Raw genomic sequence first — 14,254 nt, 5'->3', positions numbered from 1 at the left:
TAAATAAAGTTATAATAACGGTAAACTGATGTAACTAAGCAGAATGGGGGTCTAAATAAAGTTATAATAACGGTAAACTGATGTAACTAAGCAGTATGGAGGGTCTAAATAAAGTTATAATAACGGTAAACTGATGTAACTAAGCAGTATGGAGGGGTCTAAATAAAGTTATAATAACAGTAAACTGATGTAACTAAGCAGTAGTTATAATAACAGTAAACTCATGTAACTAAGCAGTATGGAGAGTCTAAATAAAGTTATAATAACAGTAAACTGATGTAACTAAACAGAATGGGAGTCTAAATAAAGTTATAATAACAGTAAACTGATGTAACTAAACAGAATGGGGGTCTAAATAAAGTTATAATAACGGTAAACTGATGTAACTAAGCAGTATGGAGAGTCTAAATAAAGTTATAATAACGGTAAACTGATGTAACTAAGCAGTATGGAGGGTCTAAATAAAGTTATAATAACAGTAAACTGATGTAACTAAACAGAATGGGGGTTTAAATAAAGTTATAATAACGGTAAACTGATATAACTAAACAGAATGGGGGTCTAAATAAAGTTATAATAACGGTAAACTGATGTAACTAAGCAGTATGGAGGGGTCTAAATAAAGTTATAATAACAGTAAACTGATGTAACTAAGCAGTATGGAGAGTCTAAATAAAGTTATAATAACAGTAAACTGATGTAACTAAGCAGAATGGGGGGTCTAAATAAAGTTATAATAACGGTAAACTGATATAACTAAACAGAATGGGGGTCTAAATAAAGTTATAATAACGGTAAACTGATGTAACTAAGCAGTATGGAGGGGTCTAAATAAAGTTATAATAACAGTAAACTGATGTAACTAAGCAGTATGGAGAGTCTAAATAAAGTTATAATAACAGTAAACTGATGTAACTAAACAGAATGGGGGTCTAAATAAAGTTATAATAACGGTAAACTGATATAACTAAGCAGAATGGGGGGTCTAAATAAAGTTATAATAACGGTAAACTGATGTAACTAAACAGAATGGGGGGTCTAAATAAAGTTATAATAACAGTAAACTGATATAACTAAACAGAATGGGGGGTCTAAATAAAGTTATAATAACAGTAAACTGATATAACTAAACAGAATGGAGGTCTAAATAAAGTTATAATAACGGTAAACTGATGTAACTAAGCAGTATGGAGGGGTCTAAATAAAGTTATAATAACAGTAAACTGATGTAACTAAGCAGTATGGAGAGTCTAAATAAAGTTATAATAACGGTAAACTGATGTAACTAAGCAGTATGGAGGGGTCTAAATAAAGTTATAATAACAGTAAACTGATGTAACTAAGCAGTATGGAGGGTCTAAATAAAGTTATAATAACAGTAAACTGATGTAACTAAGCAGTAGTTATAATAACAGTAAACTCATGTAACTAAGCAGTATGGAGAGTCTAAATAAAGTTATAATAACAGTAAACTGATGTAACTAAACAGAATGGGGGTTTAAATGAATTTATAATAACGGTAAACTGATATAACTAAACAGAATGGGGGTCTAAATAAAGTTATAATAACGGTAAACTGATGTAACTAAACAGAATGGGGGGTCTAAATAAAGTTATAATAACGGTAAACTGATATAACTAAACAGAATGGGGGTTTAAATAAAGTTATAATAACGGTAAACTGATATAACTAAACAGAATGGGAGTCTAAATAAAGTTATAATAACGGTAAACTGATGTAACTAAGCAGTATGGAGGGGTCTAAATAAAGTTATAATAACGGTAAACTGATGTAACTAAGCAGTATGGAGGGGTCTAAATAAAGTTATAATAACAGTAAACTGATGTAACTAAGCAGTATGGAGGGGTCTAAATAAAGTTATAATAACAGTAAACTGATGTAACTAAGCAGTAGTTATAATAACAGTAAACTGATATAACTAAGCAGTATGGAAAGTCTAAATAAAGTTATAATAACGGTAAACTGATGTAACTAAGCAGTATGGAGAGTCTAAAGAAAGTTATAATAACGGTAAACTGATGTAACTAAGCAGAATGGAGGGGTCTAAATAAAGTTATAATAACAGTAAACTGATGTAACTAAACAGAATGGGGGTCTAAATAAAGTTATAATAACAGTAAACTGATGTAACTAAACAGAATGGGGGTCTAAATAAAGTTATAATAACGGTAAACTGATGTAACTAAGCAGTATGGAGGGGTCTAAATAAAGTTATAATAACAGTAAACTGATGTAACTAAACAGTATGGAGAGTCTAAATAAAGTTATAATAACAGTAAACTGATGTAACTAAGCAGTAGTTATAATAACAGTAAACTGATATAACTAAGCAGTATGGAGAGTCTAAATAAAGTTATAATAACGGTAAACTGATGTAACTAAGCAGAATGGAGGGGTCTAAATAAAGTTATAATAACAGTAAACTGATGTAACTAAACAGAATGGGGGTCTAAATAAAGTTATAATAACAGTAAACTGATGTAACTAAACAGAATGGGGGTCTAAATAAAGTTATAATAACGGTAAACTGATGTAACTAAGCAGTATGGAGGGGTCTAAATAAAGTTATAATAACGGTAAACTGATGTAACTAAACAGTATGGAGAGTCTAAATAAAGTTATAATAACAGTAAACTGATGTAACTAAGCAGTATGGAGGGGTCTAAATAAAGTTATAATAACGGTAAACTGATGTAACTAAGCAGTAGTTATAATAACAGTAAACTCATGTAACTAAGCAGTATGGAGAGTCTAAATAAAGTTATAATAACAGTAAACTTTTTTTGAAGAGTATATATATATGTGTTGTGTGTTTAAAGTTTCTGATTGGAGCATGATTTAATATAATCACAAGTGTTGCATGTTCCTTAATATATCTGATTTAATCAGCAAGCATGTTATACATGGAATTATGTTCTGATATGTTTCTTATATTACCTTAGAATCATCTTTTATAAATATCCCCGTCTTAAAGGATTCGATTACTAACTTTCATTTGTTTTGTCTCCGAAACGTTTGGGCTATTTAAGTATCCGTTTCGTGGAGCAGCAGATAATATGAATACCGTTTCAAAAATGGAAGTTATCTATTTTAGATTACAGGTTTGGTTTACTGCCTAATCTGAGGGTCGCGGGTTTCAATTCCCGTCGCAGCAAAACATACTCGCCCTTTCAGCCGTGGGGGCGTAATAATGGCAATCAATCCCACTACTCCTTGGTAAAAGAGTATCTCAAGAGTTGGTGGTGGGTGGTGATGGTTAGCTGCCTTCGCTCTTGTTTTGCAATGCGAAATTAGGGACGACTAGCGCAGATAGCCCTCGTGTAGCTTTGCGCAAAATTAAAAAAATAATGCCTTACTGAAGAACACCACAGTTGTCTTAGAAGTTATGTTGGTTAAGTTTGTGTTATATAAACCTCTGTAGGGGGCACTGTGATAAATATTTTTATATTATTCTTTGTTTGTTTAGAATTAAGCAGAAAGCTACACAATGGGATATCTGTACCACGGGTACCTAAACCCGGTTTGTAACGGTGTAAGTCCGCAGACATACGGCTGTACCACTGCGAGGCTTATATCATTGATTGAATTTAAACACAAAGCTGCACTGTGAGCTCTCTGTGCTGTGTTCACCGCAGGTATAGAAACCCGGTTTCTAGCGTTGTCAGTCCACAGGTATCCCGCTGTGCCACTGGGGTCATTATTATATTATGCACAAAGATGACTTGTTTTATTTGATCAATTTGCTGTTTTAAGATACTTATGTTATCTGGCTACATATGTCATATATATTAATCATTCATTATTTATAACTTGTTGTACTGACATAAGCGACACTTCTACTCGACGTGAAACAATTAAAGTTTATTTTCAAAACGTTACGGAACACTCGTTCACTTTTGATATTTCGCAAAAGGGGTGAGAGAGGCTGAAACTATTCGCGAATTTTGAAAATGAGGTTTGCGAATGTACAAGCACAACAAGCTGTCGGTGTTCTCCGTCCATGGCGGGTGTCGAAACCCGAATTTTAACGCTGTAAACTGTGACATTTATTTTTGAGAACCTCCCGATGTGATAGCAGTAAATGTACTGAATTACAACGCTAAAATCCGATGTTTGAGTCTTCCCAGCGGACACAATCGAAGGCTCTATGTGGCTTTTATCTGAAACAAACTACAACTGCGACACCTGAGGGGGAAAAGAGTTCTAAGGGGACAGAAAACAAACAGACACTGTCAGTTAATAACAGAAGTTGGATTTTGTACACAGATTACTAGAGAGCATTCTATTTGTCACATGAAACTTGTTTATTTATTTTTTACGTAGTTCACCATATGATTACTTGTTTCTTTAACGTGGTTCACCATATAATTACTTATTTGTTTCTTTAACGTAATTCACCAAATAATTATTTATTTGTTTGTTTTATATAGTTCACCATCTAATTATTTATTTATTTGTTTTACGCAGTTTCACCATATAATTATTTATTTCTTTGTTTTACGTAGTTCACCATATAATTATTAGTTTGTTTTACATATTCACCATATAATTATTTACCATACATATTCACCATACAATTATTTGTTTGTTTTACATATTCACCATATAATTATTTATTTGTTTTACATATCCACCATATAATTATTTAATTGTTTTACATATTCACCATATAATTATTTATTTGTTTTACATATTCACCATATAATTATTTATTTGTTTTACATATTCACTATATAATTGTTTATTTGTCTTACATATTCACCGTATAATTATTTGTTTCACATATTCACCATATAATTATTTATTTGTTTTACATATTCAACAGATAATTATTTACTTGTTTTACATATTCACCATATAATTATTTATTACTTTTACATATTCACTATATAATTGTTTATTTGTCTTACATATTCACCGTATAATTATTTGTTTCACATATTCACCATATAATTATTTATTTGTTTTACATATTCACCATATAATTATTTATTTGTTTTACATATTCACCATATAATTGTTTGTTTGTTTTACATATTGACCATATAATTATTTGTTTTTTATATTCACCATATAATTATTTATTTGTTTTACATATTCACCATATAATTGTTTGTTTGTTTTACATATTGACCATATAATTATTTGTTTTTTTTTCATATTCACCATATAATTATTTATTTGTTTTACATATTCACCATATAATTGTTTGTTTGTTTTACATATTGACCATATAATTCTTTGTTTTTTTTTCATATTCACCATATAATTATTTATTTGTTTTACATATTCACCATATAATTATTTATTTGTTTTTCATATTCACCATATAATTATTTGTTTTTTTTTACATATTCGCCAAATAATTCTTTGTTTGTTTTTCATGTTCATCATATAATTATTTGTTTGTTTTTCATATTCACCATATAATTATTTGTTTGTTTTTCATATTCACCATATAATTATTTGTTTGTTTTTCATATTCACCATATAATTATTTGTTTGTTTTTCATATTCACCATATAATTGTTTATTTGTTTTACATATTCACCATATAACTATTTGTTTTACATATACACCATATAATTATTTTTTGTTTTACATATTCACCATATAATTATTTATTTGTTTTATATATTCACCATATAATTATTTATTTGTTTTACATTTTCACCATATAATTATTTATTTGTTTTACATATTTACCATATAATTATTTATTTGTTTTACATATTCAACATATAATTATTTATTTGTTTTACATATTCACCATATAATTATTTATTAGTTTTACATATTCACTATATAATTGTTTATTTGTCTTACATATTCACCGTATAATTATTTGTTTCACATATTCACCATATAATTATTTATTTGTTTTACATATTCACCATATAATTATTTATTTGTTTTACATATTCACCATATAATTGTTTGTTTGTTTTACATATTCACCATATAATTGTTTGTTTGTTTTACATATTGACCATATAATTATTTGTTTTTTATATTCACCATATAATTATTTATTTGTTTTACATATTCACCATATAATTGTTTGTTTGTTTTACATATTGACCATATAATTCTTTGTTTTTTATATTCACCATATAATTCTTGTCGACCTCTAAAAGTGAAGCAACAAAATTAGAAAAAAATATGAATGTGATAAAACAAACACATGTAGAAATCAGGAGAAGATAGAAGTTAAAGTTTTAACCGAGAGAAGACAGTTAGAAAAAGAGAGGTCATAATTAGGAGAGAAGTTATGATCAGGAGAAGATAGTTAGAAGAACAGAAGTTATGACCATGAGAAGTCAGTTGGAAGAAGTTATGACCAGGAGAAGACAGTTAGAAGAAGTTATGACCAGGAGAAGACAGAATGTGAGAAGTTATGACCAGGAGAAGATAGTTAGAAGAAGAGAAGTTATGACCATGAGAAGACAATTAGAAGAAAGACGTTATAACCTGGAGAAAACAGAAGAAAAGTTGTGACCAGGAGAAAACAGAAGAAATTATGACCAGGAGAAGACAGTTAGAAGAAGTTATGACCAGGAGAAGATAGTTAGAAGAAGAGAAGTTATGACCATCAGAAGACAATTAGAAGAAAGACGTTATAACCTGGAGAAAACAGAAGAGAAGTTATGACCATGAGAAGTCAGTTGGAAGAAATTATGACCAGGAGAAGACAGTTAGAAGAAATTATGACCAGGAGAAGACAGTTAGAAGAAATTATGACCAGGAGAAGACAGTTAGAAGAAGTTATGACCAGGAGAAGACAGAATGTGAGAAGTTATTACCAGGAGAAAATAGTTAGAAGAAGAGAAGTTTTGAATAGAAGAAGACTGAATGTGAGAAGTTATGATCAGGAGAAGACAGTATGTGAGATGTTATGACCAGGAGAAGACAGAGGAAGAGAGGACTTGAATTTCTTTCACTCTTACACAGTGACCTTGTGTTTTCTGTGTTTAATGGTATAGCTTAGCTGATGGAAAGATATTAATTTTCTGTTTGGATGGAAACATAATTTACTACGATTAATAAACATCAAACTGTGTTGTATTTAATCAGAGCTTGCACATAATTATAACGTTTTTCTTTCTCAGGGTCATCGCGCGACCCCTGAACCAAATGGGAGGTTAAGAATAGTCATCAAGAAAACAAGGCCGCTGCTCGGTATCGCCATCGAAGGAGGAGTGAACACCGGTCAACCATTACCTCGGATAATCAGCATTCATGTAAGTTGATAATTTCAGTTGGAGCTTACTTACTGATTAACACTTGTCACATCTTTTACAGTAAGAGAAATTATATTTCAAACACGGTCGATCACTTTATCGTTAAAACTTGTGTGCTTAAAATGATCGAAACGATGCACCTGCTTTAGAAATATTAATTATTATTATAAGTGATGTAACCCGCGACAAAATAATATTCAAGTAAACTGTTTATAACTCTCGAGAGATGGCGCCATGTATCATCAGGAAACGGGCTTCTTGCAAGTTATATTCATACATTCGTAGGATTATTTTATTAAGTTACAGAAAAAAATGATATTTTGCATTTTGTGAATTTGTTTCTGACAATTAAATCTCTTCGTCCTTGGGCTAACAAAAATTCGTTTTTAAGACTCACAAATTAGATATAAAATAATTAAATAAATGTAAAAGAAAAAAGAATGTTATTGTTAAGTTTGTTCTTAAATGTCTTAAATGTCACGTGCTACATTCAGAGCTGAAACAGTTAAGAATTGAGATAAATGTTGTTTATTATATTTTAAGAATTCTTATTGATGACACAGGGGATTAGAAATAGAGAGAGGTGGGGTAGGTGCTGTGTATATACGTAGTATTCATGGTGTTAGAAAGCAACGTAGGTTTGATCGTTTGTTTTGAATTTCACGCAAAGCTACTCGAGAGCTATTTGTGCTAGCCGTCCCTAATTTAGCAGTGTAAGACTAGAGGGAAGGCAGCTAGTCATCACCACCCACCGCCAGCTGTTAGGCTACTCTTTTACCAACGAATAGTGGGATTGACCGTAACACTATAACGCCTCTACGGCTCGCTAAAAGTGCGAGCATGTTTGTTGCGATGGGGATTCGAACCCGCGACCCTCAGATTACGAGTCGTACGCCTTAACCCACCTGGCCATGCCGGGCTTCAGCGTTGGTTCACAAAGAAAGGTCCATCTTTCGAAAGCGCTCGGGTCATAAGGTTTTAATTTATTTCATATGTATATATAGTGTGGTAGTCTATAGTTATCTCTATGGTATAATGGTTCTAGTTCCATCTGGCGACCGTTGGTGTACATAGGTGCATACTGAAAACGACTGGGTGCTGCAAGGCGTCACCTCCACCCACTCACACGTTCCTGTTCCACTGAAACTAGGTTTACAGGTGTATCCTGCACAGTTTATTTATCATTGTTCATTCGTGTATGTTGTAACGATCTGAAACGAACTGTTCGTTACAATCAGAATTCAAAAACAAGAATACAGTTTATTCACCGTGACAACACTTACAAACAAACTCATCAACAAAATACAGCGAATAGACAAGTGCCTCGCCAGGACTTCACACTAACATTAATAAGCATGCGTGTGTATTCTTATAGCAAAGCCAATCTGCTGAGTCCACTGAGGGGAATCGAACCCCTCATTGTAGCGTCCGAAGACTTACTTCTGTAACAACGGGGGACCGTTAATAAGCAATTTATCATAATTATTAATAAATCAATAATAATTGAATCGGGGAAAAAGAACCGGAAAATAAATACAGAAAATAAAATATTCGAACAATAACCATTCAATATAAAACAGCAATAACTGTACCTTTCAATCAATTAATCTCTGTTAGTGGCTTCTGGTGCGGTATTTATTCGCTGTGTAGATCACGAGATTACAACCGCAAATGACTATAAATTTACATAATCTTCGGCTAGAGAAGTTGGTGTCAGTTTCATCACACATGTACTTACTCAGATTATTTTGAAATTGAGTTAACTTTTTTAATTCAACAAATATTAAAGGATAAACTAAACGTTAAAAGGAAATAACAGATGAACAGCAAATATAACAATAATTATAAAAAGGCACAATTTGCTATCATACAATATTTAACTGTAATCATATCTGACAATATTTTTAAAGCAAGGTCACATGTCTGTCGCAGGAAATCAAACGCCGGATTTCGGTATTATAAGTTTGTAAAACTACTTTGTCCCACTGGGAGATTATCATAGTACTGTACTTGGTTAGTTTACCTAACAAATGTTTAACACCAGGAAGCAACTAAACATATTCGGTTGTCTTTTTTCATGAGATAGCGAGTGATCAAAATGATGTAGATATGTTAACTTTATGATATGTAGCAAGGTGTGTTTGTGATATGCGAGAAATAGCTGAGTTGTATATTCATTGATGTCAGATTTCATTTACAATAAATCTGTTTTATTTTTATTCAAATGGAGACCCATTTGATTAAAATCTGGTACATGTGATATTTTTAAAAGAGATGCGTGTGATACCCTCTGGTGAAATACATTCACCATGTAATTGTGCTAAATGTAGTTTCGTCCGAATCCAAGAGATGGCGGTAGGGTGTTTAGTAGATCTTTCATATCGTTATTAAAATCATGCCAAACGAACATTTTTATTTTACCGGTAAGCATACCGCCAGACTGTAATCACTGTTTAATAACTATAGGTCTTTATTTCAAAAGGCAAGTATTTCGGGAGTAGCCCGACAAGTACATTAGATTTTATATTAACATACAAGAAGATATAATAGACCGTCATTTTGGATTGATTTCAGACCTCTGGAGCAGCGTTTGAGGCTGGTGGTTTAAAAGTGGGGCATATTATTTTGGAAGTAAACGGCTTCAAAACTGGTAAGTTGAAGCACAACGAAGTAGCGCAGCTGATCGCAGACTCCTTTTACAGTTCTGATACAGATCAACTGGAACTTCTGGTAGTGGAGAGAGCTAGAACAGAACTCGAACTAAGGAGGTCTTCCTTCCTGGTGTTAGAATGAATGGTAAGTTGAGTAAAAACTAACTTACCAGGGAAGTAATATTTGTATCCTGTAGGAGGTGTACATTATAGTCCTTATATCACCAGTATTACATCTATTCCCTCAGTATTAATGTAGCTCTGAGTGGATGTAAAGCAATACATTGATGTTCAATTGATTAGTTGATGTAATAAGGAACAACATTTTACATTAATCTAACCAGGTTATATGTTTGATTGGGTTTCACGTGTCATGAATATCACTTTAAGTTTTTATTGAGGTTTAAGTGTTATGGATCTGGTTTCATTGGTTCATGCTACTTTCTCACTAAAGGTACAGGGTTATTTTTGCACACACTTATTTGAAACTTTTATCTGCCTTTCAGGATCTGATACTTCCTATAATCATCAGACAACCAGATCAGGTTGATGCTGCTGAGTACAATGAAGTTCACCATAAGCTCTTCAACCATTAGAACCTTCTTCTGATAGTAACTTTCCATAGTATCGACATATCCTAATACGTAAATAATATGTATTTGTGAACATTGGCTATCTTCCTTCGGGTAAAAACTCTATAAAAACTCGTAATTTTTTACATGTTAGCCATCTGCTAGCCATTTTCTACCAAAGTATTCAAGTATCTAAGTTTATGTATGATGGAAGAGAGAACACTATTAGAATGATCATATCCTTTTAAAAGCCATGCTTACAAACAACTGAGAAAGTTTAAATTCACAACAAGAAATACAAAAACGACAGAATTAATCATACCCTTGTGAAAAAAATTTATACACATATATATATATTTATGTACTAAATCTTTTATAACTTAAATTAGATATTTTCAACATAAGTTCAGAAAATTTGTATAAACTCACAAATAAAAAAGTAGGCCTAACTGTACGTAATTGCGTGAATCTGTTCGTAAAGTAACTTACTGCCATCTAGAAGTAGTGAACTTATTGGAATAAGTGTATGAATGACTAACACAACCTATACGGGTTTGTAATACGTATTTAAATATTTTACACGATGTAAAGTAATGGCGATGATATGTTTGATTACAACAATAACCCAATAATAACATAACAAGAGCTAGCAGGTATCTAAGCCTAAACCAATAATAACGTAACAAGAGCTAGCAGGTATCTAAGCCTAACCCAATAATAACATAACAAGAGCTAGCAGGTATCTAAGCCTAAACCAATAATAACGTAACAAGAGCTAGCAGGTATCTAAGCCTAAAACAATAATAACATAACAAGAGCTAGCAGGTATCTAAGCCTAAACCAATAATAACGTAACAAGAGCTAGCAGGTATCTAAGCCTAAAACAATAATAACATAACAAGAGCTAGCAGGTATCTAAGCCTAAACCAATAATAACATAACAAGAGCTAGCAAGTATCTAAGCCTAAACCAATAATAACATAACAAGAGCTAGCAGGTATCTAAGCCTGAACCAATAATAACGTAACAAGAGCTAGCAGGTATCTAAGCCTAAACCAATAATAACGTAACAAGAGTCAGCAGATAAGTAAGCCTAACCCAAATAATGTAACAAGAAACACTAAATGCCTAAGCCTAACCCAAATAATAATGTAGTAAGAGACGGTAAATATTTATGCTTAATCCAAGATGATGTAACAGTGGTCAGAGATAACTAAGCCTAACACATGTTATGTAACAAGAATTAGTAAATGCCTAAGCCAAGATAATGTAACAATGGCTAACAGATAACTAGGCCTAATCCAAGATAACGTAACAAGAGCTATCAGTTACCCAAGCCTAATCAAAATAATAATGTAAGAGATACATACGCCTCGTCATACTCTATGATTCAACAAGGTTTTGTTATTATCAGTAAGAAAAACAAATCGACCAGTCCGCTCAATAAAACTACCAGTTTATTACTACAGAAAGTGATAATTATTTAGTAGGAACACTAAACACTCTACAGAGTTTTTAAAAGTTTTATTATTTTATAAAAGTATTAAAACTGTTGAGAAATGTGGCTATAATTAAGGTCAAAGTTTTTTCAACGCCTAAATACAAACAGATATTAACAATAATTAAGAGTTATACTTTATATACCGATATTAGCTACAGAAAATACAACTCTCATTTGTCTTTTAGAAAATCAATATAACTGTTACTATATATTGCCACTCACGTGTATATGTTACATATTTTATACTAAATCACATATATATAATTCGTCCCTGGGTCATATATGTTTGTCATGTCTTAAAAAATCACACATAGCAAATAAAAAGGCCCCAAGAAACGTGCTCTCCAATCTCCCAATAAATTTATTCCCCGTGGAAAAAAAATTAAACTAACTCCAAATTATTTTTTGACGAAGTTTTTCCAGTAACTTCAGTTGATGTTTCTCAGATTGCACACTGTTCTCTGGTCTGGCTGTACTTTAATTATGTATAATTTTGTTATGCACATACAACTAATGTGTTTAGACTAATTCATTTATTTGTTAATGTTTAGCAGTTGTTCGTAAGTAATAAGTTCGTGACAGTAAACAAGAGTAAATCCAGGAAAGTACAATAAAATCAATTCGTGTAAACTGTTTAACTCATGGAGAGAGAAAGTTGGGGTTTAGACATTAAGTTTTGTAATGTATTAATAAAGAACAGATATTCTGTAAGAGCTACATACACAAATGTGTTTTAATAACAACTGTTGATGTTTTTATATTGTAATATAGCACATAGCTACGCCATAGCAGTACTGTGTTCAATCCACGGATAAAACAAAGAATTCTGAAACTGTAATATTACCGTCGAGTCACCAGGGGCTATTTGTTAAAGTTATTTTATTCCATAAATTAAATATATTATACCAAATTCTGGGTTCGTTATCGGCGAGTCCGTATAGTAAAGAACAAGAACACTGCACTTTGGTTCTTCTTTTGTGAGGCATTATTTTTATTTATGTATTTTTAAGTGAGGGAAGAACCATGGACAATAAAATAGTAACATTACTATTATAGTTGGAGAAGGTTTTCGTGATTTTTGTTTTAGTAATCTTAACATTTCCAAGATAAATCACAGGAAATGACTGTCATATGTTCTCATTTCTTTCTCTGGTAACAGGACTAATCAGATATTGTATAGAGTTTTCTTGTCCACAGTTTTCTGGTGACGGAATAATAAAGACATATTATACAGTAAAATGTACGTTTTAATTGAAATTAAAATAACGAAATGTTGTTACCAATAGCCACGTGATATAACAAGCTCAAAAAACGATTATAACACATAAATAATTAAAGGACTAATAAAATATAAATAAAAACAGGTCGAGGGACAGAGTAAAACTGGTCGTACAGTCGAGTTCAAAACGGTCACAGAAAGGTCAAAGTTCACTAGCGGCAGTAGGGTCCAAAAACAACTTAGAGACACAACAACAGCAACTGTTTCTAGAGAAAGTTGTAATAAATTATATTTCATGTTTCTTCTATTTTCAGAGATTTCTGTTGACTCTCTTGAGATACGAAAATTAAATTACTTTGATTATGTAATGACACGTGATTCATCAAAATTACTTGTCTGGTTGAATATAGGAACATGTAACATTAAAGCCAATTTTTAACTTATTTCTGATGACAGCAGCCTTCATTTTCCTTTACTTTGAATGAAAGAGATTATGTGTTCCATAGAGGGTTAATTTTATTATGTAGGCCTAGCAATTTTTGTTATTATTATTTAATATTGGTTTGATTTTATTATGTAGTCCTAGCAGATATTTTATCATTATTTAATATTGGTTTGATTTTATATCGTAGTCCTAGCAGATATTTTATTATTATTTAATATTGGTTTGATTATATATCGTAGTCCTAGCAAGTATTTTATTATTATTTAATACTGGTTTGATTTTATATCGTAGTCCTAGCAGATATTTTATTATTATTTAATATTGGTTTGATTTTATATCGTAGTCCTAGCAGGTATGTTATTATTATTTAATATAGGTTTGATTTTATATCGTAGTCCTAGCAAGTATTTTATTATTATTTAATATTGGTTTGATTTTATATCGTAGTCCTAGCAGATATTTTATTATTATTTAATATTGAGTTAATTTTATTTCGTAGTCCTAGCAGATATTTTATTATTATTTAATATTGGTTTGATTTTATATCGTAGTCCTAGCAGATATTTTATTATTATTTAATATTGAGTTAATTTTATTTCGTAG

At 31.3% G+C, this 14,254-nt stretch overlaps 1 protein-coding gene across 1 annotated transcript; it reads left to right on the top strand.

Annotated features, from left to right (window-relative positions):
* The first annotated feature begins 6,675 nt into the window (after positions 1-6,675).
* LOC143227937 (uncharacterized) lies at positions 6,676-13,925 on the top strand. Its single transcript, XM_076459292.1, has 4 exons — positions 6,676-6,903; positions 7,132-7,263; positions 9,838-10,059; positions 10,421-13,925. Exons 1-3 carry the CDS (start codon positions 6,676-6,678, stop codon positions 10,054-10,056), a joined length of 579 nt encoding a protein of 192 aa, XP_076315407.1. The 3' UTR covers positions 10,057-10,059; positions 10,421-13,925.
* Positions 13,926-14,254: the final 329 nt, after the last annotated feature.

This window comes from Tachypleus tridentatus, chromosome 10 (genome assembly GCF_004210375.1).
Source record: "Tachypleus tridentatus isolate NWPU-2018 chromosome 10, ASM421037v1, whole genome shotgun sequence".
In the NCBI taxonomy this organism is placed as follows: domain Eukaryota; kingdom Metazoa; phylum Arthropoda; class Merostomata; order Xiphosura; family Limulidae; genus Tachypleus; species Tachypleus tridentatus.
The sequence above is the reverse complement of the archived record's forward strand: the minus strand, read 5'-3'. Positions and strand labels throughout refer to the sequence as shown.